We start from the raw sequence: 24,803 nt of genomic DNA, 5'->3' as shown, positions 1-24,803 counted from the left end.
AGCACTAACGATCTAGGGGAGCCGATCCGACCCTCACGGGAACACGCATCGGATCGAAAACACCTCCAAAATGCCCCGATACAGTATATCGGCCCGAATGCCCGAAATTGGATGAAATCGGGCATTATCATTCTAGTATATGGGGCCCTTTAGATTTATTCAGGTCTGCATTCTGTGTTGCTATCCCAAAGCATTTGTTTCATTACATACAGTACAATTACTAAATACTCATCATGGCCATTTTCGTTTGGCCCATTAACTATATAACCATGCTGCATAGAATATTACTATACAATGTTACAGCCTGCTCCCTATCTGGTATATTTAGTAACCATTCATAAGTAGTACTTTCCATGTGGTTTAACTTTCTGTGCAATTTAACAAAAACTGAATGCAGGAGATATCGGAGATATTTCCTGAATTAGGATGACTAGCACTGGAGACTGCACTCCTATTATTCTCATTTGGGACTGCGGTCTGGCACAATGTACCTAACTGTAGAAAGCTAAGCTTTTAGCAGCTTAAGCCGGTTAGTTAAACCACTGAAGATAGTGTTAGCCGCTCTGTCCCTATGGGAAAGGTATTGCCATAGGGGATCTTCTGATCCCAACCTGACAGCCTCTGTGCTCCTCCCCACTCAAGTGTATTGTCCGAGCAGGTAGTAAAGTGATATCCATTGTTATCACTTTACTGCATATCTCCTTTCAGTGACAGGAGCCCATCAGTGACGCTGTTCAAGGAAAGGTTTTCTTTTTCTTAATTCAATTTCCCCTTAAAATAATTCCTTGTCATAGCAATATGCCCCAATAAGAGCTGGGGATTCTAATGTTTAGTATGGATAAATACCCCTAGGCCTTATATTGATGATGTTTACCTTGCCAGCATAGTGGTGAATAACAAAGCCAGAATTCCAGTTGTTGAAGTGCTCGTGGTTGCCCACAGCTGCCTGGAGTTTCTGCAGCAGAGTCTGATCTGCACCTCCGCCTGTGGCATGCATAGTGGCGCACACATCATCCAGAACACTCATTATACCTGGAGGGTTCTAAGAGGTTAGAGGATCATGAACACAAGGCAGCCTCACAGTTTGATATTATATTAATCCTAGTATTACATACATAGTAAATGTTTATTTTTATTTAATCAAAACTAATTCTAGGTTATTCTTTACATATACATCACATGTTATGTGGGAGAGGTCTCCAGTTATCTATTAATGTCTACTGACCCAAAAACACAGCAATGTCTTTACTCACCAACTTGTTCTCAATGAGGTCACACACCACCTTGTTATTGAAATAATCAATAGGGGACCATTTTATGCCTTCTGCAACATATTCTTCCTGAAAATAACATACAATTACAATTTGAACACACTGATCCTGGTGCATTACAACTTATTTGTTATTCTTAAGAACTGAAAGGGTTAATATTGTTTGTAAGCTGTTGCAAATACTAATTTAAAGCCTAAAGTAAGTTTCCTTCCCTTTTCTAATACTTGAGAAACATTGTTCTGGGAATCTCATTTTTTTCTGCCTTACGGTGAATCCTGATCTGCTCTTGCATTTATTTTGCCTTTTATATTCTGTTTATTTCACGTTGTGAATTGGACAACTGACTGAGTGGTTTAGATGGCAGTGGGTGGAAATACACTGAGCGTATTTATAGAACAGTTAAACAGTTGAACAAACATTGAACCACGTCTGAGACAAGGTAATTTCAACATAGAACTTGCCATGTCTTTATGTACGATCCTAAATATCAATACTTTTAATTCAAAAACACCACGTACCATACATTGCTTTTTCTAGCATCACTCCATGGTATCTTCATTAATTCTATTAAATAGTTTATTCTCCCTGCAACTCATCCCTCTATGCGCATTGTTGCCTTAGTAATCCACTCCCCTCTAATTAACACTCATGAGCTTTTTTCTTACCTACATACACTGAGTGTAACATTCTCAACCTGTCGCCATAAAAAACTTTCACACACTCCTACAACTATACTTGTCTCTCTCTCCTTCTGCTTTTATTAGCTAGTGACATATCACCAAATTCATGCCTCATCCACATGCCCCACTCACATACAGCTAATTTACAAAGGAATATAAATCCAGCAAACCTTATAAACACCACATGTCTCCCATCACCCACCAAGTCACTAAAATGTGGCTTATGAATGCACGCTTTATTTGCAGCAAATTAACATCCATACCTCCTCTTCTCAAAATACCTCAACTATCTGGCTATAACAGAAATATGGTACACACAATCAGACACTCTCTCAGATGCAGTACTTTCACACAGTGGTCTTCACTTCACATAAATTTCCAGGCCTGGTAACAGCAAAGGAGGTGGGGTTGTAATATTGGGTTCCTGTCTATAGACAGATAGTTAAAAGATAGACAGTCATTAGTTAGACACTATATGGTCGACAGTCAAAAGTCAGACAGGGTCAAAAGTCAGACAGTCAAAAGTCAGACAGGGTCAAAAGTCAGACAGTCAAAAGTCAGAAAGGGTCAAAAGTCAGGCAGTCAAAAGTCAGACAGGGTCAAAAGTCAGACAGTCAAAAGTCAGACACAAAAAAATGTTTGATTTTTCTGTTTTTTACAACTTTTGCCTCATTTACTATCCATGTCACACAAACTATTACCTTTTAGTAAAGTTGTGGTGAGCGAAGCAGAGCGGAATGAGACACCGAGCCCGAAGCGTGGCGAGTGGACAAATTTCACCAATTTTGGGTTAAAAGTGTTTAAAAACACACAATTTTTTTTTTTTTTTTGTGTGTCTGACTTATGACCCTGTCTGTCTGACTTTTGACTGTCTGACTTTTGACCCTGTCTGACTTTTGACCCTGTCTGACTTTTGACTGTCTGACTTTTGACCCTGTCTGACTTTTGACTGTCTGACATTTGACTGTCTGACTTTTGACCCTGTCTGACTTTTGACCCTGTCTGACTTTTGACTGTCTGACTTTTGACCCTGTCTGACTTTTGACTGTCGACCATATAGTGTCTAACTAATGACTGTCTATCTTTTAACTGTCTATGAGCTATACCACACCCGTAATATTACTTTCCTAATTTTTCACATACACAGTTTTATCACAGGTTTCATCACTCACATTTACATTTAGTATCATGATTTTCACCCCTTTCTCTCTGCATGTTGCTGCTATCTATCACCCACCTGGGTCACCCCCAATTTCTGAAACATTTTTATGCCTAGCTCCCTCACTTCTTATCCTCTGACATCTCCACCATCAACATTCATGATCTCAATATTCCTATTGATAGTACAAAATCTCCTCATGCCTCCAAACTACTCTCTCTAACCTCCTCTCGCAACCTCTCCCAGTGGACTGACTCTTCTACTCATCAGGAGGGCCACTACCTTGCTCTTGTGTTACCAGACTATGGGCCTAATTCAGACCTGATCGCAGCAGCAAAATCTTTCTCTAATAGGCAAAACCATGTGCACTGCAGGTGGGGCAGATATAACGTGCAGTAAGAGTTAAATTTGGGTGGGTTATTTTGGTTCTGTGCAGGGTAAATACTGGCTGATTTATTTTTACACTGCAATTTGAACCAACCCCACCCAAATCTAACTCTCTCTGCACATGTTATATTTTCCCCACCAGCACTGGGGTATGGCTCGTTGGGTCGACACAACTTAGGTCGACAGTCATTAGGTCGACCACTATTGGAAGACATGCATTAGGTCAACCAGGTCAGTAGGTCGACATGGTCATTAGGCCGACATGTACTAGGTAGACAGGTCAAAAGGTCGACATGAGTTTTTTTTAAACTTTTTTTGGTGTCGTTTTCTTTGTAAAGTAACGGGGAACCCCAATTAGTGCACCACTCGGCACAGGTTAACGTTCCCAATTGTAGTCCACGTGGATCATAAAGTATGAAGAAGTTAAAAAAATTTTGAAAAAAATGGAAAAACTCATGTCGACCTTTTGAACTGTCTACCTAGTGCATGTCGACCTAATGACCATGTCAACCTAGTGACCCTGTCGACCAAGAGTGGTTGACCTATGTGGTGTCGACCTAATGACCATATCCCCCAGCACTGCACATGGTTTTGCCCATTAGAGAAAAATGTTGCTGCTTTGATCAATTCTGAATTAGGCCCTATGCTCAGTTTCTGAATTCACTAAGACTCTTTTCCAACTCTCAGATCACAACCTTATCACCTGCACACTCTCCTCCACTACTTCAACCTAAATGTCATTAAAATCAACCAAGCCTCCTCAGACCGACAAAAATATTAACGCTATTAATTGATGTTGTTTCCTCAGTGTATGCTGAGCTCCCTTATACTAAGGTGTCAGTGTCTTCAATCAAGTTCTAGTCCAGTTACTATCTGGTTACAGTCCAGCTTCCAGTCCTGTTCCAGGCTGGTTACTACTATTTCTAATTCCAGTTCAGCTTCCAATCCAGATCAAGCCCAGTCACTATCTGGTTCCAGTCCAGATTCCAATCTGGCTCAAACTCGGTTACTATCTTTTTCTAGTCCACCCACCAGTCGGTTGCAGTCCGGTCACAGATCTTTTTCCATTCCAGTCACTATCCGGTTCCAGTCCGGTCACTATCTTGTTCTAGTCCAGTCTCCTTTCCAGATCCAGTTTGGCCACTACCAGCTTCCAGTACAGTTGTCATCACTCTAGCTCAGTTCCAGCATTTAAACCTTACAGCGTGTTCCTGTCTCCAGTCATCTCCAGTCATTGCTGCCTGCATTCAGCCAGTGATCAGGCATAGAGTTCTGCTGTTTAATAAAGTTATCTTCTCACTCTTTCACGACTTCAGACCAGCCACTGCCTGAGCACCAACAAATCTCCTAAAGTCCACCTATCTACACATCCTATTGTGCACATCACTCCATGAATGTTTGGGAACTTCAGCGCTAAGTGTGTGAGACCCCTAGAGCCGGTGAGAGGGTCTTCTGCCAATAACAGTCACTCCTGTTCCTTTAGATCTGTATGCACTTACCGGTACTTGAGATGCCACCTGGACTTAAACCTCTAGCAGTAGGGGCTAACACAATAGGCTGGAGACCACAAGGTAATAAACCTGGAGTGGAGCAGCTGGCAAGGCAAGAGTTAATTGCAGGCAGACTGGATACAGAAATTGTTACTGCAGACAGGCCTAACAAGATATGGTGACTGAAGACTGCAGGACTGGATATGTACTGGTTGCCGAACAAGGATGATTGAAGTCAAAGTATTTGTTGCAGGTGAACACTGCCAAGTGATGGTTAACTGCTGTGAAACCAACAGGTGCTGATTGTGTACAGTGATTGAAAGCAGAGTGCTGATAGCATCAACCTAGTTGCAGAGAGACCAGCTGAATGAGTCATGTGACTAGGCTGCAGTCTAATAACAGACATGATGCAAACCCAGTGGCCAAACTGTGACTGGAATACAGGTTTAGATGTTCCAGAGATACTGTTGTTTGCTGCACGCTTGCGACTACAGGCACAGCTGGAGTGGATATACTCAGAACCAGAGCTGGCAGGATATGATCACTGAAACTTGGCAGGAGCCTGGACTTGGCTCAGGACCAGAAACAAGAGTAACTGGAGGGCTATGGCAAGACAATGACGCAGAGCAGGAATGGACACAGGATAGCAGGTACAGGTCAGGATCCAACAGAGCGCAGAGGACTGAGGCTGGACACAGGAATGCAGGTACACAAGACAGGGATCCAGGACACAGGAACAGACAGACAGACTGGGAACTGTACAGGGTACCGTGAACATGTGGCGAGCTCACTAGGTGCAGGAACTAGGGAATTTTCCTGGCATTCCAAACAGATGTACTGCTGCATGTAGCAGCCAGCACCCTAATTGGTAGGAGACAGCCACAATATAGACAGGAAAGAGACGCAGCGGCACCCAGGTCGCTAAGTAGCGAGCTGCAGCGACCACACATAACAATGAATAGGAGTTTTAGTGAGGTCTGCACTTCCTCCATACTCCAGCTGCTCTGGCTCCAGCCTCCCATGCCAATGCAGGGTCTGGGACTCCAGGTCGACAACAAAAAGGTCGACACACCTTAGGTCGATGCCAATTGGTCGACACACCTTAGGTCGACATGGACAAAAGGTGGACATGGACAAAATGTCGACAGGAACAAGGTCGACATGGAAAAAGGTCAACATGAGTTTTTTATGCTTTTTTGGTGTCGTTTTCTTCGTAGGGTGACCGGGAACCCCAATTAGTGCACCGCGTCCCCTCGCATGGTGCCTTCACTCCGCTCCGCTTCGCTCGGCACAGATTACCGTTCCAATCATAGTCCACAATTACCGTAGTCCAATCGTTAAGTATGAAAAAGTTCCAAAAAAGAAAAAAATTGTGAAAAACTCATGTCGACCTTTTTCTATGTCGACCTTGTTCCTTTCAACCCTTTGTCCATGTCGACCTTTTGTCCATGTCGACCTAAGGTGTGTCGACCAATTGGCGGCGACCTAAGGTGTGTCGACATTTTTGTTGTCGACCTGGAGTCCGGATACCCCAATGCAAGCCAACTGAAACCCTAAGGCGTGACATTGTGTCCAAGGATGTAGCTGCTGTACGAACTGAGTCCTCTGAATCAGGCCCTATGTCTCAAATTTGCTTGTGACATACTAAAATACATAATGAAATCTCACTTAGAACTCCAGTTCTAAATCACCAATGGCATCAGGTGGCCGATGACAGTGGTGTATTTATAATGGGTGCAGGGGGTATGGTGCACACAGACAGGGACGCTATCAGGGGGACTCTGCCAGGACTGGAGTCCTAGGCTTGGACAGAGAGTACAGTGTAGATGGATCTATTACTGTGGTGTAGGGTCCGGAGCTGGGCAGCCACTGGTGCTTGCTGGAGGCTGTCTTGTACAATGAATAAAGGTTTTTTTTTTTTATTGAGACAAGTCGCAAGTGAAGTCACGTGTGCCACACCTCTGTCAGACAGAAAGTCCAGCTGCCACGTGAAGACGCAGGTGAAGTTAATAGAGATGAGCGGGAACTGAACCCCCCTGAACATCCCTAACCGAGCACGGATCCGAGTCAGGCTCGGGTTTCCCGCCTGACTCAGAAACCAGAACAAGGCAAAATGTCATCATCCCGCTGTCAGATTCTCACGGGGTTTGAATTCCATATAAGGATCCGCGCATCGCCACCATTTTCACTCTGGCATTGGAGAGTGTAGCGAGAGGACGTGTCTCCGTCCTCGGTGTCCTTCAGTGTCCTGCATCAGTACAGTGGTAGTGTCTTGTGCTGCATCAGTCCAGTCACAGTGGTGGTGTGCTCTGCTGCCATATGTCCAGTGCTGCTATATAAGTCCAATCCAGTGGTGCTGTGTTGTTCTGCATCAGTTCAGTGGTGGTGTATTGTGCTGCATCAGTCCAGTCACAGTGGTGATGTCCTCTTCTGCCATATGTCCAGTGCTGCTGTACAAGTCCAGTACAGTGGTGCTCTGTTGTGCTGCATCAGTTCAGTGGTGGTGTATTGTGCTGCATCAGTCCAGTCACAGTGGTGGTGTCCTCTGCTGCCATATGTCCAGTGCTGCTATATAAGTCCAATCCAGTGGTGCTGTGTTGTCCTGCATCAGTTCAGTGGTGATGTATTGTGCTGCATCAGTCCAGTCACAGTGGTGGTGTCCTCTGCTGCCATATGTCCAGTGCTGCTGTATAAGTCCAGTCCATTGCAGTGGTGCTGTGTTGTCCTGCATCAGTCCAGTGGTGATGTCCCTGTGCTGCTGTATATGTCCAGTGGTACTGCCGTATATGTCCAGTGATACTGCCGTATATGTCCAGTGGTACTGCCGTATATGTCCAGTGATACTGCCGTATATATGTCCAGTGATACTGCCGTATATGACCAGTGAAACTGCTGTATATGTCCAGCGGTACTGCCGTATAAATCCAGTGATACTGGCATATATGTCCAGTGGTACTGCCATATAAATCCAGTGATACTGCCGTATATGTCCAGCGGTACTGCCGTATAAATCCAGTGGTACTGCTGTATATTCCAGTGGTACTGGCCTATAAATCCAGTGATACCGCCGTATAAATCCAGTCCAGTGGCACTTAAGTCCATTGGTACTGCCGTATAAATCCAGTGATACTGTCGTATAATTCTAGTGGTACTGGCGTATAAGTCCAGTGATCCTGCCGTATAAATCCAGTCCAGTGGTACTGCCGTATAAGTCCAGTGGTACTGTCTTGTGCTGCATCAGTCCAGTGGTGGTGTCTTGTGCTGTATATTATTTACTCCAAATAAAAGGGTTATATACATTACTTATATTATTATCCAAATAATTTTTACCCAAATAATTTTTACAGGATTTGCCCTGTGTGGTGTAGGGGTAAGCTTGCCTGTGCTGTATATTATTATAATAGCTTCAAATAAAAGGGTTATTATTATCCAAATTAATTTTACAGGCTTTGCCGTGTGTGTGTGGTTTAGGGGTACGCTCTCCTGTGCCACCAATATTGTGGGTGTATTACATCTGGGCAAAATCCAGCACATCCCATGTTGTTTGTGCCGCACAGTTGTCTCGCTTAGCTTAGTCATACAACTACCTCAATGCACCTCTTTTACTTCTTTGCATGATGTGCTGTTTGGGGCCTAGTTTTTAAATCTGCCCTCCTGTCTGCAACTGCAGTGCCACTCCTAGATGGGCCAGGTGTTTGTGCCGCACACTTGTGTCGCTTAGCTTAGTCATACAGCCACCTCGGTGCAACCTTTTGGCATAAAAACAATATTGTGAGGTGTTCAGAATAGACTGGAAATGAGTGGAAATTAATGTTATTGAGGTTAATAATACCGTAGGATCAAATTATCCCCAAATTCTGTGATTTTTGCTGTTTTTATGTTTTTTTCAAAAATCACCCAGATACAAAACCAAAACATGAAAGGGTGATTTTGGCAAAACCAATCCAGATCCAAAACACGAGCATGGAACCAGAACTAAAACCAAAACACAAAACAAGAAAAGTGACCACCACACATCTCTAGAAGTTAACTGTCTGTGAGTTGCAGGGGGCTGGAACTTGAGAGACACAAGGGTGGCTGGCTGGAGACAGAGAAGGTAGGCTGACTGGGGAGACAAAAGTGGGGCTGGAGCTGGAGAGACAGAAGGGTTGCTAGCTGGAGAGACAGAAGGGGGCAGGAGTGGAGAGACAGAAGGGGTCTGGAGTGGAGAGACAGAAGGGGTCTGAAGTTGGACAGACAGGGGTCTGGCTGAAGAGACAGAAGGGGGGCTGGAGGTGTAGAGACAGAAGGGAGGTTGGCTGAAAAGACAGAAGGGGGGGGCAAGAACTGGCTGGGGAGACGGAAGGGAGACTGGATCTGGAAAGACATAAGAGGGGCTGGCTGCACAAAATGAATGTGTGCTTGCTGGAGAGACACAAGAGAGGCTGAAGCTGGAGAGACACATGAGGGCCTGGAGCTGGAGAAACACATGAGGGTCTGGCTGGGGAGACAGAAGGGGGGCCTAATCTGGAGTGACAGAAGTGGAGCTGGCTGGCTGCTGAGTCAAAAGGGGGGCTGGCTGGTGAGACAGAAAGGGGGGCAATAGATGGCAGCCCTGTACAAAGGCACTAGAGTGAATAAAAATGACAGCCATCTGCACCATTAATCTGGTAAATTCTTCAGAAATAATAAGAATTTACTTACCGATAATTCTATTTCTCGTAGTCCGTAGTGGATGCTGGGGACTCCGTAAGGACCATGGGGAATAGCGGCTCCGCAGGAGACTGGGCACATCTAAAGAAAGCTTTAGGACTATCTGGTGTGCACTGGCTCCTCCCCCTATGACCCTCCTCCAAGCCTCAGTTAGGATGCTGTGCCCGGACGAGCGTACACAATAAGGAAGGATTTTGAATCCCGGGTAAGACTCATACCAGCCACACCAATCACACTGTACAACTTGTGATCTGAACCCAGTTAACAGCATGATAACAGAGGAGCCTCTAGAAAAGATGGCTCACTACAGCAATAACCCGATTTTTTGGTAACAATAACTATGTACCAGTATTGCAGACAATCCGCACTTGGGATGGGCGCCCAGCATCCACTACGGACTACGAGAAATAGAATTATCGGTAAGTAAATTCTTATTTTCTCTAACGTCCTAAGTGGATGCTGGGGACTCCGTAAGGACCATGGGGATTATACCAAAGCTCCCAAATGGGCGGGAGAGTGCGGATGACTCTGCAGCACCAAATGAGAGAACTCCAGGTCCTCCTCAGCCAGGGTATCAATTTTGTAGAATTTTACAAACGTATTTGCTCCTGACCAAGTAGCTGCTCGGCAAAGTTGTAAAGCCGAGACCCCTCGGGCAGCCGCCCAAGATGAGCCCACCTTCCTTGTGGAGTGGGCATTTACAGATTTTTGGCTGTGGCAGGCCTGCCACCGAATGTGCAAGCTGAATTGTACTACAAATCCAACGAGCAATAGTCTGCTTAGAAGCAGGAGCACCCAGCTTGTTGGGTGCATACAGGATAAACAGCGAGTCAGTTTTCCTGACTCCAGCCGTCCTGGAAATATATATTTTCAGGGCCCTGACAACGTCTAGCAACTTGGAGTCCTCCAAGTCCCTAGTAGCCGCAGGCACCACAATAGGTTGGTTCAGGTGAAACGCTGAAACCACCTTAGGGAGAAACTGAGGACGAGTCCTCAATTCCGCCCTGTCCAAATGGAAAATCAGATAAGGGCTTTTAGAGGATAAAGCCGCCAATTCTGACACGCGCCTGGCCCAGGCCAGGACCAACAGCATGACCACTTTCCATGTGAGATATTTTAACTCCACAGATTTAAGTGGTTCAAACCAATGTGACTTTTGGAACCCAAAAACTACATTGAGATCCCAAAGTGCCACTGAAGGCACAAAAGGAGGCTGTATATGCAGTACCCCTTTTACAAACGTCTGAACTTCAGGGACTGAAGCTAGTTCTTTTTGGAAGAAAATTGACAGGGCCGAAATTTGAACCTTAATGGACCCCAATTTCAGGCCCATAGACACTCCTGTTTGCAGGAAATGTAGGAAACGACCCAGTTGAATTTCCTCCGTCGGGCCTTACTGGCCTCGCACCACGCAACATATTTTCGCCAAATGCGGTGATAATGTTTTTCGGTTACATCCTTCCTGGCTTTGATCAGGATAGGGATGACTTCATCCGGAATGCCTTTTCAGGATCCGGCGTTCAACCGCCATGCCGTCAAACGCAGCCGCAGTAAGTCTTGGAACAGACAGGGTCCTTGCTGGAGCAGGTCCCTTCTTAGAGGTAGAGGCCACGGATCCTCCGTGAGCATCTCTTGAAGTTCCGGTTACCAAGTCTTTCTTGGCCAATCCGGAGCCACGAATATAGTGCTTACTCCTCTCCATCTTATCAATCTCAGTACCTTGGGTATGAGAGGCAGAGGAGGGAACACATACACTGACTGGTACACCCACGGTGTTACCAGAACGTCTACAGCTATTGCCTGAGGGTCCCTTGACCTGGCGCAATACCTATCGAGTTTTTCCCAACGGTTTATAATCATGTGGAAGACTTCTGGGTGAAGTCCCCACTCTCCCGGGTGGAGGTCGTGCTGAGGAAGTCTGCTTCCCAGTTGTCCACTCCCGGAATGAATACTGCTGACAGTGCTATCACATGATTTTCCGCCCAGCGAAGAATCCTTGCAGCTTCTGCCATTGCCCTCCTGCTTCTTGTGCCACCCTGTCTGTTTACGTGGGTGACTGCCGTGATGTTGTCCGACTGGATCAACACCGGCTGACCTTGAAGCAGAGGTCTTGCTAAGCTTATAGCATTGTAAATGGCCCTTAGCTTCAGGATATTTATGTGAAGTGATGTCTCCAGACTTGACCATAAGCCCTGGATATTCCTTCCCTGTGTGACTGCTCCCCAGCCTTGCAGGCTGGCATCGGTGGTCACCAGGACCCAGTCCTGAATGCCGAATCTGCGGCCCTCTAGAAGATGAGCACTCTGCAACCAGCACAGGAGGGACACCCTTGTCCTTGGTGACAGGGTTATCCGCTGATGCATCTGAAGATGCGAGCCGGACCATTTGTCCAGCAGGTCCCACTGGAAAGTTCTTGCGTGGAATCTGCCGAATGGGATTGCTTCGTAGGAAGCCACCATTTTACCCAGAACCCTTGTGCATTGATGCACTGAGACTTGGCTCGGTTTTAGGAGGTTCCTGACTAGCTCGGATAACTCCCTGGCTTTCTCCTCCGGGAGAAAAGCCTTTTTCTGGACTGTGTCCAGGATCATCCCTAGGAACAGAAGACCGGTCGTCGGAACCAGCTGCGATTTTGGAATATTGAGAATCCAATCGTGCTGCCGCAACACTACCTGAAATAGTGCTACACCGACCTCCAACTGTTCCCTGGATCTTACCCTTATCAGGGAATCGTCCAAGTAAAGGATAACTAAAATTCCCTTCCTTCGAAGGAATATCATCATTTCGGCCATTACCTTGGTAAAGACCCGGGGTGCCGTGGACCATCCATACGGCAGCGTCTGAACTGATAGTGACAGTTCTGTACCATAAACCTGAGGTACCTTGATGAGAAGGGTAAATTTTGACATGAAGGTAAGCATCCTTGATGTCCCGAGACATCATGTAGTCCCCTTCTTCCAGGTTCGCAATCACTGCTCTGAGTGACTCAATCTTGAATTTGAACCTCTGTATGTAAGTGTTCAAAGATTTTAGATTTAGAATCGGTCTCACCGAGCCGTCCGGCTTCGGTACCACAACAGTGTGGAATAATACCCCGTTCCCTGTTGCAGAAGGGGTACCTTGTTATCACCTGCTGGGAATACAGCTTGTGAATGGCTTCCAAAACAGTCTCCCTGTCAGAAGGAGACATCGGTAAAGCCAACTTTAGGAAACGGCGAGGGGGAGACGTCTCGAATTCTAATTTGTACCCCTGAGATATCACCTGAAGGATCCAGGGGTCTACTTGCGAGTGAGCCCACTGCGCGCTGAAATTCATTGAGACGGGCCCCCCACCGTGCCTGATTCTGCTTGTAAAGCCCTAGCGTCATACTGAGGGCTTGGCAGAGGCGGGAGAGGGTTTCTGTTCCTGGGAACTGGCTGATTTCTGCAGCCTTTTTCCTCTCCCTCTGTCACGGGGCAGAAATGAGGAATCTTTTGCCCGCTTGTCCACGAAAATACTGCGCCTGATAGTACGGCGTCTTCTCATGTTGAGAGGCGGCCTGGGGTACAAACGTGGATTTCCCAGCTGTTGCCGTGGCCACCAGGTCTGAAAGACCGACCCCAAATAACTCCTCCCTTTAATAAGGCAATACTTCCAAATGCCGTTTGGAATACGCATCACCTGACCACTGACGTGTCCATAACCCTCTACTGGTAGAAATGGACAACGCACTTAGACTTGATGCCAGTCGGCAAATATTCCGCTGTGCATCACGCATATATAGAAATGCATCTTTTAAATGCTCTATAGGCAAAAATATACTGTCCCTATCTAGGGTATCAATATTTTCAGTCAGGGAATCCGACCACGCCAACCCAGCACTGCACATCCAGGCTGAGGCGATTGCTGGTCGCAGTATAACACCAGTATGTGTGTAAATACATTTTAGGATACCCTTCTGCTTTCTATCAGCAGGATCCTTAAGGGCGGCCATCTCAGGAGAGGGTAGAGCCCTTACAAGCGTGTGAGCGCTTTATCCACCCTAGGGGGTGTTTCCCAACGCACCCTAACCTCTGGCGGGAAAGGATATAATGCCAATAACATTTTAGAAATTATCAGTTGTTATCGGGGGAAAACCACGCATCATCACACACCTCATTTAATTTCTCAGATTCAGGAAAACTACAGGTAGTTTTTCCTCACCGAACATAATACCCCTTTTTGGTGGTACAGGTTGAGTATCCCATATCCAAATATTCCGAAATACGGAATATTCCGAAATACGGACTTTTTTGAGTGAGATAGTGAAACCTTTGTTTTTTGATGGCTCAATGTACACAAACTTTGTTTAATACACAAAGTTATTAAAAATATTGTATTAAATGTCCTTCAGGCTGTGTGTATAAGGTGTATATGAAACATAAATGAATTGTGTGAATGTACACACACTTTGTTTAATGCACAAAGTTATAAAAAATATTGGCTAAAATTACCTTCAGGCTGTGTGTATATGGTGTATATGAAACATAAATGCATTCTGTGCTTATATTTAGGTCCCATCACCATGATATCTCATTATGGTAGGCAATTATTCCAAAATACGGAAAAATCCCATATCCAAAATACCTCTGGTCCCAAGCATTTTGGATAAGGGAGACTCAACCTGTACTCGTATTATCAGAAATGTGTAAAAACATTTTTCATTGCCTCAATCATGTAACGTGTGGCCCTACTGGAAGTCACATTTGTCTCTTCACCGTCGACACTGGAGTCAGTATCCGTGTCGGCGTCTATATCTGCCATCTGAGGTAACGGGCGCTTTAGAGCCCCTGACGGCCTATGAGACGTCTGGACAGGCACAAGCTGAGTAGCCGGCTGTCTCATGTCAACCACTGTCTTTTATACAGAGCTGACACTGTCATGTAATTCCTTCCAACAGTTCATCCACTCAGGTGTCGACCCCCTAGGGGGTGACATCACTATTACAGGCAATCTGCTCCGTCTCCACATCATTTTTCTCCTCATACATGTCGACACAAATGTACCGACATACAGCACACACACAGGGAATGCTCTGATAGAGGACAGGACCCCACTAGCCCTTTGGGGAGACAGAGGGAGAGTTTGCCAGCACACACCAGAGCGCTATATATATACAGGGATAACCTTATATAAGTGTTTTTCCCCTTATAGCTGCTGTATATTTAATACTGCGCGTAATTAGTGCCCCCCCCTCTCTTTTATAACCCTTTCTGTAGTGTAGTGACTGCAGGGGAGAGACAGGGAGCTTCCCTCCAACGGAGCTGTGAGGGAAAATGGCGCCAGTGTGCTGAGGAGATAGGCTCCGCCCCCTTATCGGCGGCCTTATCTCCCGTTTTTCTATGTATTTTGGCAGGGGTTAAATGCATCCATATAGCCCAGGAGCTATATGTGATGCATTTTTTTGCCATCCAAGGTGTTTATTATTGCGTCTCAGGGCGCTCCCCCCCAGCGCCCTGCACCCTCAGTGACCGGAGTGTGAAGTGTGCTGAGAGCAATGGCGCACAGCTGCAGTGCTGTGCGCTACCTTGTTGAAGACAGGACGTCTTCTGCCGCCGATTTTCCGGACCTCTTCTGCCTTCTGGCTCTGTAAGGGGGCCGGCGGTGCGGCTCTGGGACCCATCCAGGCTGGGCCTGTGATCGTCCCTCTGGAGCTAATGTCCTGTAGCCTAAGAAGCCCAATCCACTCTGCACGCAGGTGAGTTCGCTTCTTCTCCCCTTAGTCCCTCGATGCAGTGAGCCTGTTGCCAGCAGGTCTCACTGAAAATAAAAAACCTAAACTAAAACTTTCACTAAGAAGCTCAGGAGAGCCCCTAGTGTGCACCCTTCTCGTTCGGGCACAGAGATCTAACTGAGGCTTGGAGGAGGGTCATAGGGGGAGGAGCCAGTGCACACCAGATAGTCCTAAAGCTTTCTTTAGATGTGCCCAGTCTCCTGCGGAGCCGCTATTCCCCATGGTCCTTACGGAGTCCCCAGCATCCACTTAGGACGTTAGAGAAATTTTGCTGGCACCATATTTCTGCATATATTGCTTAAAATATGGGGGGTAATTCTGAGTTGATCGCAGCAGCAAGTTTGTTAGCAATTGGGCAAAACCATGTGCACTGCAGGGGAGGCAGATATAACATTTGCAGAGAGAGTTAGATTTGGGTGGGTTATTTTGTTTCTGTGCAGGGTAAATACTGGCTGCTTTATTTTTTACACTGCAAATTAGATTGCAGATTGAACACACCACATCCAAATCTAACTCTCTGCACATGTTAAATCTGCCTCCCCTGCAGTGCACATGGTTTTGCCCAACTGCTAAAAAATTTCCTGCTGCAATCAACTTGGAATTACCCCCATGGTGCATGTACCAATGATAACAAAGACTCTGGAACTGCAGTCTTCTGAGCGTGCCAGTCACAATATTTTTAATAGGGATGAGGACCACATGATCTGCAATTGGCCCTCTCAAATCTTAAACTGCCTTTACCTGCAGTCCCTGGCTGATTACTCCCTTACACACTTATTCCCTCCCTTTTTTCACATTGAGCTTCACCCCAAACTCCAGTTATTAGTCAATAAGAAATGTTGCCATTCGTCGACAGGTTCAAATTCAGAATGTCTACATTTAACATGCTGACAGTCACAATGTCGACAGTGACATAATATTGACATTGTCAGAATGTCAACACATGATTTTAGGGTTAGGGTTGGACTACAATTACGGTGAGGGTTAGGGTTAGTTGAAAATACCAATGTCGACATTCTGTCAGTGTCTTTATTGTGATTTTCAACATGTTAACTATTGACATAATAAACATGCTGACATCCTGAATGCTAACGTAATATACCACACCTGTTATTTTTTATGGAGCATACCATTAAACCCTTTAGGTTTATACTGTGTATTTCATTTACACTCCAAATAGAATGAGGAAAACATTGAAACCTAAGTATATGTAACTACTAATTGAACTTAAAAATGTATTAAAATGAAAGATTTACCTATGGTAAATAGAAACGTGAAATGTAGGGATGCCGTTAAAATACTGACATCTGGGATCCCGACGGTCGGAATCCCGACACATTCCGGAGGTATGTATTGGGGTTATGGTTAGGCACTGGAGGGAGGGTTGGGGTTAGGCTGCAAGGGGGGAGGGGGGGATTAGGTATTTGCTGCAGTAGGGGAGGATTAGGGTTAGGCTGTCAGAGGGGTAGGTTAGGGATAGGATGCGGAGGGGTGGGATAGGGTTAAAAATACTTTCCCAGTTGTGTTGGGATTCTTGCCAACAGGGATCCCATTGTTAGCTTACTGACTGCTGGAATTTCGTATCCGAAATGTCTTTAAGCAAATTGGAAATGCTCATACAAACATGCAATAGTCACATCACAAATACATGCATTGCGTTTCAATGTGATATAAGGAACACACTCGTTTTGGGACAAATGTATTAAGCCTGGAGAAGTGATAAAGCAGTGATAAGTGCAAGGTGATAACGCACCAGCCAATAAGCTTCAATATATAAATTTATAGTTAGGAGCTGATTGGCTGGTGCATTATCACCTTGCACTTATCACTGCTTTATCACTTCTCCAGGCTTAATACATCTGCGCCTTTGTTTGTTGCTACCTTGGGTCAGGCTCAGAGTCACACAGCATACCTGCTCAGCCTTTAGAGTTAGCTCAATGAAGATCTGCTGCAGTTTTTCATTTACGAAATTGATACAAAATTGTTCAAAGCCATTTTTCTATGAACCAAGAGACAAGATATGTGGTGGTTAGCAATTTTTGGTAATTCCCTTTCTGAGTTGTTAGCTGCAATACGATTGTGCTGATGTCTGATGGATTTTTACACCTTTGAAACAGAACAAATAAAATAGGAATATATAAACAGAAACAGTGTCTACAACTAGCAGCAAGTATAAAACAATTTTCTATGCCCAGAAGCTATTTAACTGTGTTTTGATTAATTGTGGTCTGTAGAGTGGAGTTGAAAATCTGGCGCATTGTTAACCCTTTCTTTTTTAATAGTTTTTTTTTATGACACAGTGGCATTAATTGGACAATGTTCATAAATGTACCAAAAATGAAAAAAAGAGAAATACATAGTGCCTGATTCTGAGTCTTAGGAGTTTTAGGAAACAGCACATGTCCCGAACCTGTATCTTTGCCAATCTCCGGCCAATTCTAACTTATCTCACTGGAGGGAATGAACCAAAAAAAAAATCCTGCTTTTAATATTGCGCCAGTGGTGTGCAGTGCTCATTTTGCATTTGTTCAATTGCTTGTCCTCATCCCTCACCTACACCTGTAGTAGTCCAGTGTGCATCTTGTGCATATGGCTAGTGTCAGACTACATTGTTGCATTGCCAGTCACTGACCAGCAGTCCGATATAGTTCTAGGCATGATTACTGCTTGTATGTGTGAGTGCAACCGAATGCACATGTCACAGAAATGAGTTACTGTATTTTGTATCTATACAGAATAAACTATGTATTTTTTGTTTTCATTATTGGCACATATTATAAAGATTAACCCACTGATGCTGCTGTTTTAAGTCATCAAAAAGACTATTAATAAGAAAGCGCAATTTCAGTCCCATTCTATATGCAGGGCTGCAACTGGGGGGCAACCAATCAGTGTTGAGTTAACATTTAAAAAGTACATTCTATAAATTATACATAGCAACAGAGCCGGCGCTACCCGCTCAGCCAGGGTATGCAATGCAGGGAGGCGCCATGAATGAAGAGGCGCTCTCCCTGCTCTGCTACCCTGCTGCTGCCAGCTGCAGCTACGCCTGTGAAACTGTAAGGCAGGTAGCAGCGCTGGCAGCGTGTAGCATGGCTCCCAGTGCAAAGTCCCTCTGGCCTGGCTTTCTCCCCGCTGCTCCCGAGTCCCTGACATCCAATGCTGATGAGAGTTCTGCCGCCCGGGTAACATTTTGGGTGCGTGGCCTAATGGCGGGAGGCGTGGCCACACCCCCTTATGGGAAAATCACATAAATCTTTGCAAAGCCCAGAGGTGTGGAGTTGAGGGGCTCCTTGAGCCCCTCAGCCAGAGGCAATTCGAGTGGTGAGCATGATCAGTGTGATCACTCCCCCCCTACCTGTACATGATCAGGCAGAGGTCCAGCAGAAGCAGAAGCAGCCTGCCTCACAGCCTCTGGCACTGCAGCACAGCACACGCATACCCTCCAGCTGTACCTTTTTGGCAGGTACAGTACCTTTTTTTATGGTCTGTACCGATTTTTGGCTCTCTAAACTTCCATTGAAAGTATAGGAAAAGGGGCGTGGCCATGCCCCCTTTACCCACGGCCACACCCATTTTCGAATTTGTACCGATTTGTATGTATAAAATGTTGGAGGGTATGCACACGCTGCCAGGTCCGAGAACTTATGCTATTGCTGCAGTCCAGTAAGGAGGGAGGGAAGAAGTGCAGCAGACCGGGCCTCCCCGCCGGGCCCCTCCATCAGACCCGGGCTCGGGTAAGTAGTACCTGTTCCCCCTCTCTCTGCGTCACTTCCAACATCCTCCCGTGCTGCTGTTGCTGGAGTAATGGAGTCTGCAAGAGGTAGGAGGAGGAGGAGGAGGAGGAGAAGGCAGAGAAGGAGCAGCGCCCGAGCCGGGACCTCCTGCAGGTCCCGGGGTCACGCTGTGGAGACATATGTGTAAGGGGCACACAATACTGTGGGCATTATTTGTGACACTACTGTGGGCATTATATAAAAGGGGCACTATTACTGTGGGCATTATATGTGGCACTACGACTGTGGGCATTATGTGTAAGGGGAAGTGTAAGTGGTGAAGCAGAAGGTACTACGTTTACAGTAGCAGGGTGGGTTTGAGGTGGTAGGTATGAGGTGGTTCAGCTGTACCTGGCATAATGTGTTTAATGTTCTGTACATGGCAAAGCGTGTATAATGGACTCTACCTGGCATAGCGTGTATAAAGGGCTGTACCTGGCATAACGTGTATAATGGGCTGTACCTGGCATAATGTGTATAATGGGCTTTACCTGGCATAGCGTGTATAATGGGCTCTACCTGGCATAACGTGTATAATGAACTCTATCTGGCATAACGTGTATAATGGACTCTATCTGGCATAATGTGTATAAGCCACTCTACCTGGCATAACATGTATTAGGTGCTCTACTGTGGTGTAACGTGCTCTACTGTAGTGTAACGTATATAATGGCCTTTACCTGGCATAACGTGTATAATGGGCTCTACCTGGCATAATGTGTATAATGGGCTCTGCCTGGCATAACGTGTTTAATGGACTCTATCTGGCACAATATGTATAAGCTACTCTACCTGGCATAACATGTATTAGGTACTCTATTGTGGTGTAACGTGCTCTACTGTAGTGTAACGTGTATAATGGCCTTTACCTGGCATAACGTGTATAATGGGCTCTACCTGACATAACGTGTATAATGGGCTCTGCCTGGCATAACGTGTTTTAATGGACTCTATCTGGCACAATATGTATAAGCCACTATACCTGGCATAACATGTATTAGGTGCTCTACTGTGGTGTAATGTGTATAAGCGGCTTTTCTGTGTGGCATAACATGTATAAGGATACTACTGTGCAGTGTAATGTGACTAACGTAAACTATTTTGCAGTGTAATGTGACTAACGGACACTACTGTGAGGTGTAATGTGACTAACGGACACTACTGTGCAGTGTAACGTGACTAACAGACACTACTGTGAGGTGTAATGTGACTAACGGACACTACTGTGAGGTGTAATGTGAACCGGTACTATTCTATGGCCATGGCCCTATATTTTTGGTGTGTGTCTTCGGTGCGCACTGTCCCTGTCTTGAGCATGGTGGGCACCAAAGGAAAATTTTGCCCTGAGCTCTTCAAGGTCTAGAACAAACCCTGTCACCGATTTTAAAATATCTTTTTCTTTTCAAATGTAAAATGCCCCCAATTCAATAAAGGGAAAGGGGTGATGAAACATACCCTTGCTCCGGGCACCATGGCACCTAGCTACACCTCTGATCAGGGGCACTACTGTGGGCCTTGTGTAAAAGGGGAAGTACTGTGTGGTGTAACGTGTACAAGAAGGGGCACTACTGTGTGACGTAATGTGAATAAGGGGCACTACTATTTGGTGTAATATGAATCAGGGGCACTACGTTTGGGGTATTGTAAATAAGATTGTAATACTGTGTGGTGTAATTTGAATTGTGGGTACCATTGTTGCCACGCCCTTTCCTTGTGTGACCACACTCCTTTTTGCGGCATGCGCTGTTCTTTTTTTTTTTTATGGGAGGGTACAAATTTATCATTTGCAGGGGGCACCAAACATTCTAGCAGCGGCCCTGCATAGCAACTTCTCCACTGGTCTGTTTCTCCACTGTTTTCCCTGCTTCATGAATAGATCCCTAACTACTCTAGGCGGAGGGGTAGTGTGAGTGTGTCCGTGAGTGAGTGAGTTAGAGCATGGGGAGCCAATAACATCAGGGGATGGGAGGGAAGCTGGTTGCCGGTAAGGGTGGCTCATGGAAGTGCTTCTGGTGCCGGTGTCTGAGATGCAAGCTGAGTCAGCCTGGCTGACCCAGCAGTGCATCCTCAATGATCATAGTGGGAGATGAATAAACAGCTAGTGGGAGACCAGCAGTAGGAGCCCCATATGGGCTTGCTGATGCACCATGGGATGGGGGACCCTGAAGAGGCCTGTGACTGCTGCTGCACTACTGGAGCAGTTAAGTAACACATACCGTAGTTAAGAAGAAGCTGCTGTTAAGGGGGGTTGATCCAGTTGCAAGAAGAGAATATAGAAGGGGTGAAGAAGAAAGGGTGGTATAGAAGGGGGTACAGATGGTAAAATTGAGAATGAAAAGGTTGCACAGAGAGGCAGTAGGAGCTTACAGATAGGGACAGAGAAAAACAAAAGGGGACACGAAGGGGCAGTAGGAGGTTACAGATAGGGGCAGTAAGTGGTACAGATAGAGGCAGTAAGGGGTACAGAAAGAGGCACAGGGTGGCAGTAGGGGGCACAGAGAGAGAGAAGGGGGTACACATAGAGGCAGAGTGGCCCTGGTTTCAGAGAGAGGGGCTGGACATCTGGTACCGACAGGCCAACACCAATAGGGTTACTGTCAGGAAAAGTACTCAGGCTCAGGCCAGGCTATGCTGACAGGGGCAGGTCAAAGGTGGAGGAAGGGGATGGGGAGGGGGGAAGAAGGCACACACCAAATTACTGCCTTACCCCGGGTGAGGAAATCCTAGTTTTAGCCCTGCTATAGGTAATGTTCTTAGGAGTTAGGTTATTGAACTTCTTTCATTCCTAGCTGCATCTTCTGCTTCTCCACCACTCTTTCCTTTTTGGCACAAACCACAAAATATTGTAATGTTGTTCTGTGCCTGCGCTGGTAATAAAAAAGTTCTCTGAATAATGCTACATATATGGTCTCTCGTTATTTAGGTATGCCGACGCCGGGATCTTGACTGGGGCACCATACCACTGCTGGTATACCCGCAAGGTAGGTGATTCCTCCTCCATTAGTGTCCACAACACCCATAGAGGGAGAATAGAACCTGCAGTGTGGCGAGCACAGCGAGCCTGCAAGGGGCTTCGTTTGCACTCTCCCCCTGCTTGCATTCCACTGCTCGGGATGCCGATGTTGGTATACTGACCTTTGGCATCCCCTTGGCCACACTAATCGAATGTATTGGGCCCATAATTTGTCATGACCGCCCCAAGTATGTGGTCTCCCTGTTACTGTACATCCATTTTTCCCTCCACATTGCAACACTGCCTATAACCCTTACATGCCTGTTCTCAGGTCACTTCCACTCACAAGAGCAGTATACAATATTCTGAAATCCTCTGTGCTTCTATGACCAGGTTTTTTAATGTTCTATTTCACTCTAAAACTGAGAACATCAAGAGCAACAGGCAATGAAGATTGATATACTTTGGAATTAGTCAAACACTCCATCAAATAAATGCTCCTTCACTTAAGAACTAAGGGCCTAATTCAGACCTGATTGCTGTGCTGCAAATTACACTGTCCTGCGATCAGATAGTCGCCGCTCAGGGGGAGTGAAAATTCACCCCGTGTAAGTGTGTGAGTGTATGTGTGGGAAAATTCCCCTCAGTCAGCGGACAGCTGCAAAACCGTTCACATCACACTCACTATTGCATGTTTTTCTCATTCTGTGCAGTGTGTGCAGTCTGTGCGTAGCTCAATACTTACTCTTCCAGTGTAAGGGGCTGTTCGGGGCCGGAGCTGACATCACACGCCCGCCCTAAAAATGCTTGGGAACGCCTGCGTTTTTTCTGACACTCACAGAAAACGACTAGTTACGACCTATAAACATCCTCTTCCTGTCAATCACCTTGCGAACAGCCGTGCGATTGAAATTTTCGCACCATCCTGTTGCTGTCTGGCGACACGCGTGTGCATTACGGTGCATACGCATGTGCAGTAGTTCGATAATTGCCGCTGTGCGAAAATGCACAGCAGCGATCAGGTCTGAATCGGACCCTATAATGTCAGACTGACATAACCATATACAGCACAGTAAAACGAAGTGTGGCAGGCTTAGAAACAGTATACACAGAGAATAAAGAAAGGTACAGTACCTGGAAGATTTCAAACCCATATATATCCAACACTCCAATGCTGTATTCTTCATGGGGTTTTTGTATGGCTTTGTTAATTGACTAAAACACAATAAAATATATATTATTATAACAAACTTTAAAGAAGTATGGTAAATCCCAACTTATGTGAAAAAAAAAGTGGAGAAGCATAGTTAGATCAGTAAAAAGTCCAGTAAAACTTATGGTGTTTTAACTTATTTATCGCCCATAAGAAAAATGTAATTAAACTGTCCCTAAGAAATGGTTTAATGAAAGAATATAAACAATGCATGTCTTATGGATAATCATGCATGCGGCTAATAACATCTACAGTACTTATAACACACACACACACACACACACACACACACACACACGTTTTGGCAAAACCTCCCTGAAATTTTTTTGTCGGATTCGGGTGTGTTTTGGATTCGGGTGTTTTTTTACAAAAAACCCTCAAAAACAGCTTAAATCATAGAATTTGGGGGTAATTTTGATCCCATAGTATTATTAACCTCAATAGCCATAATTTACACTCATTTCCAGTCTATTCTGAACACCTCACACCTCACAATATTACTTTTAGTCCTAAAATTTGCACCGAGGTCGCTGGATGGCTAAGCTAAGCGACACAAGTGGCCGACACAAACACCTGGCCCATCTAGGAGTGGCACTGCAGTGTCAGGCAGGATGGCACTTCAAAAAAATAGTCCCCAAACAGCACATGATGCAAAGAAAAAAAGAGGCGCACCAAGGTCGCTGTGTGACTAAGCTAAGCGACACAAGTGGCCGACACAAACACCTGGCCCATCTAGGAGTGGCACTGCAGTGTCAGACAGGATGACACTTCAAAAAAATAGTCCCCAAACAGCACATGATGCAAAGAAAAAAAGAGGCGCAATGAGGTAGCTGTGTGACTAAGCTAAGCAACCCAAGTGGCCGACACAAACACCTGGCCCATCTAGGAGTGGCACTGCAGTGTCAGACAGGATGGCAGATTTAAAAAATAGTCCCCAAACAGCACATGATGCAAAGAAAAAAAGAGGCGCACCAAGGTCGCTGTGTGACTAAGCTAAGCTACACAAGTGGCCGACACAAACACCTGGCCCATCTAGGAGTGGCACTGCAGTGTCAGACAGGATGGCACTTCAAAAAAATAGTCCCCAAACAGCACATGATGCAAAGAAAAAAAGAGGCGCAATGAGGTAGCTGTGTGACTAAGCTAAGCGACACAAGTGGCCGACACAAACACCTGGCCCATCTAGGAGTGGCACTGCAGTTTTCTAGCGAGAGGATGAGTGCTTCCATCCTCATGTGAATCTGAACCACTAGCCATGAACATAGGCCAAGGCCTCAGCCGTTCCTTGCCACTCCGTGCCGTAAATGGCATATTGGCAAGTTTACGCTTCTCATCAGACGCTTTCAATTTTGATTTTTGGGTCATTTTACTGAACTTTTGTTTTTTGGATTTTACATGCTCTCTACTATGACATTGGGCATCGGCCTTG

General features: G+C 45.7%; 1 protein-coding gene across 1 annotated transcript in view; it reads right to left on the bottom strand.

The window, feature by feature from the left end:
- The window catches only part of MYO1F (myosin IF), a 310,663-nt gene that overhangs the window by 85,979 nt on the left and 199,881 nt on the right, over positions 1–24,803 (bottom strand). Inside the window, exons 11-14 of the mRNA XM_063916390.1 lie at positions 23,296–23,376; positions 17,345–17,431; positions 1,254–1,340; positions 875–1,042 (exon numbers count right to left, since the gene is read on the bottom strand). Coding sequence (XP_063772460.1) covers positions 875–1,042; positions 1,254–1,340; positions 17,345–17,431; positions 23,296–23,376 — 423 coding nt within the window. The remainder of the gene's footprint in view (positions 1–874; positions 1,043–1,253; positions 1,341–17,344; positions 17,432–23,295; positions 23,377–24,803) is intronic.

Source organism: Pseudophryne corroboree, chromosome 1 (assembly GCF_028390025.1).
Source record: "Pseudophryne corroboree isolate aPseCor3 chromosome 1, aPseCor3.hap2, whole genome shotgun sequence".
In the NCBI taxonomy this organism is placed as follows: domain Eukaryota; kingdom Metazoa; phylum Chordata; class Amphibia; order Anura; family Myobatrachidae; genus Pseudophryne; species Pseudophryne corroboree.
The sequence above is the reverse complement of the archived record's forward strand: the minus strand, read 5'-3'. Positions and strand labels throughout refer to the sequence as shown.